The 251-nt window shown below is 40.2% G+C and overlaps 1 protein-coding gene across 1 annotated transcript in view; it reads left to right on the top strand.

Moving 5' to 3' along the window:
• Nucleotides 1-63: 63 nt before the first annotated feature.
• Nucleotides 64-251, top strand: part of LOC125481699 — a gene marked incomplete at both ends in the record, with an annotated part of 19,500 nt that continues 19,312 nt past the window's right edge. Inside the window, one exon of the mRNA XM_048593581.1 lies at nucleotides 64-251. Coding sequence (XP_048449538.1) covers nucleotides 64-251 — 188 coding nt within the window.

Raw genomic sequence — 251 nt, 5'->3', positions numbered from 1 at the left:
TATGTTTTGCTGGAAATTCCAATTTCTCCAAATTATAACCTTTAATTATGGTTTATTTTCAAGATCTTGATGATGCCCAAATTTTGGCCCGGCCTACTCGAATAAGGCATTATTCTCAGAGTGAAGAAAACACCTCTGAAGTATTTAGCACTGTACGTGAAGAGCAGCCAATGCCACGAAGCAGCAGCACGTCCGATATAATGGAACCATTCATAGCTGAAAGAGCTAAAGGTGCAGTTCCTGTCATTGAC

The sequence above is a fragment of the Rhincodon typus genome, unplaced genomic scaffold, assembly GCF_021869965.1.
Source record: "Rhincodon typus isolate 14 unplaced genomic scaffold, sRhiTyp1.1 hic_rhity00003175, whole genome shotgun sequence".
Classification (NCBI taxonomy): Eukaryota; Metazoa; Chordata; class Chondrichthyes; order Orectolobiformes; family Rhincodontidae; genus Rhincodon; species Rhincodon typus.
The sequence above is the reverse complement of the archived record's forward strand: the minus strand, read 5'-3'. Positions and strand labels throughout refer to the sequence as shown.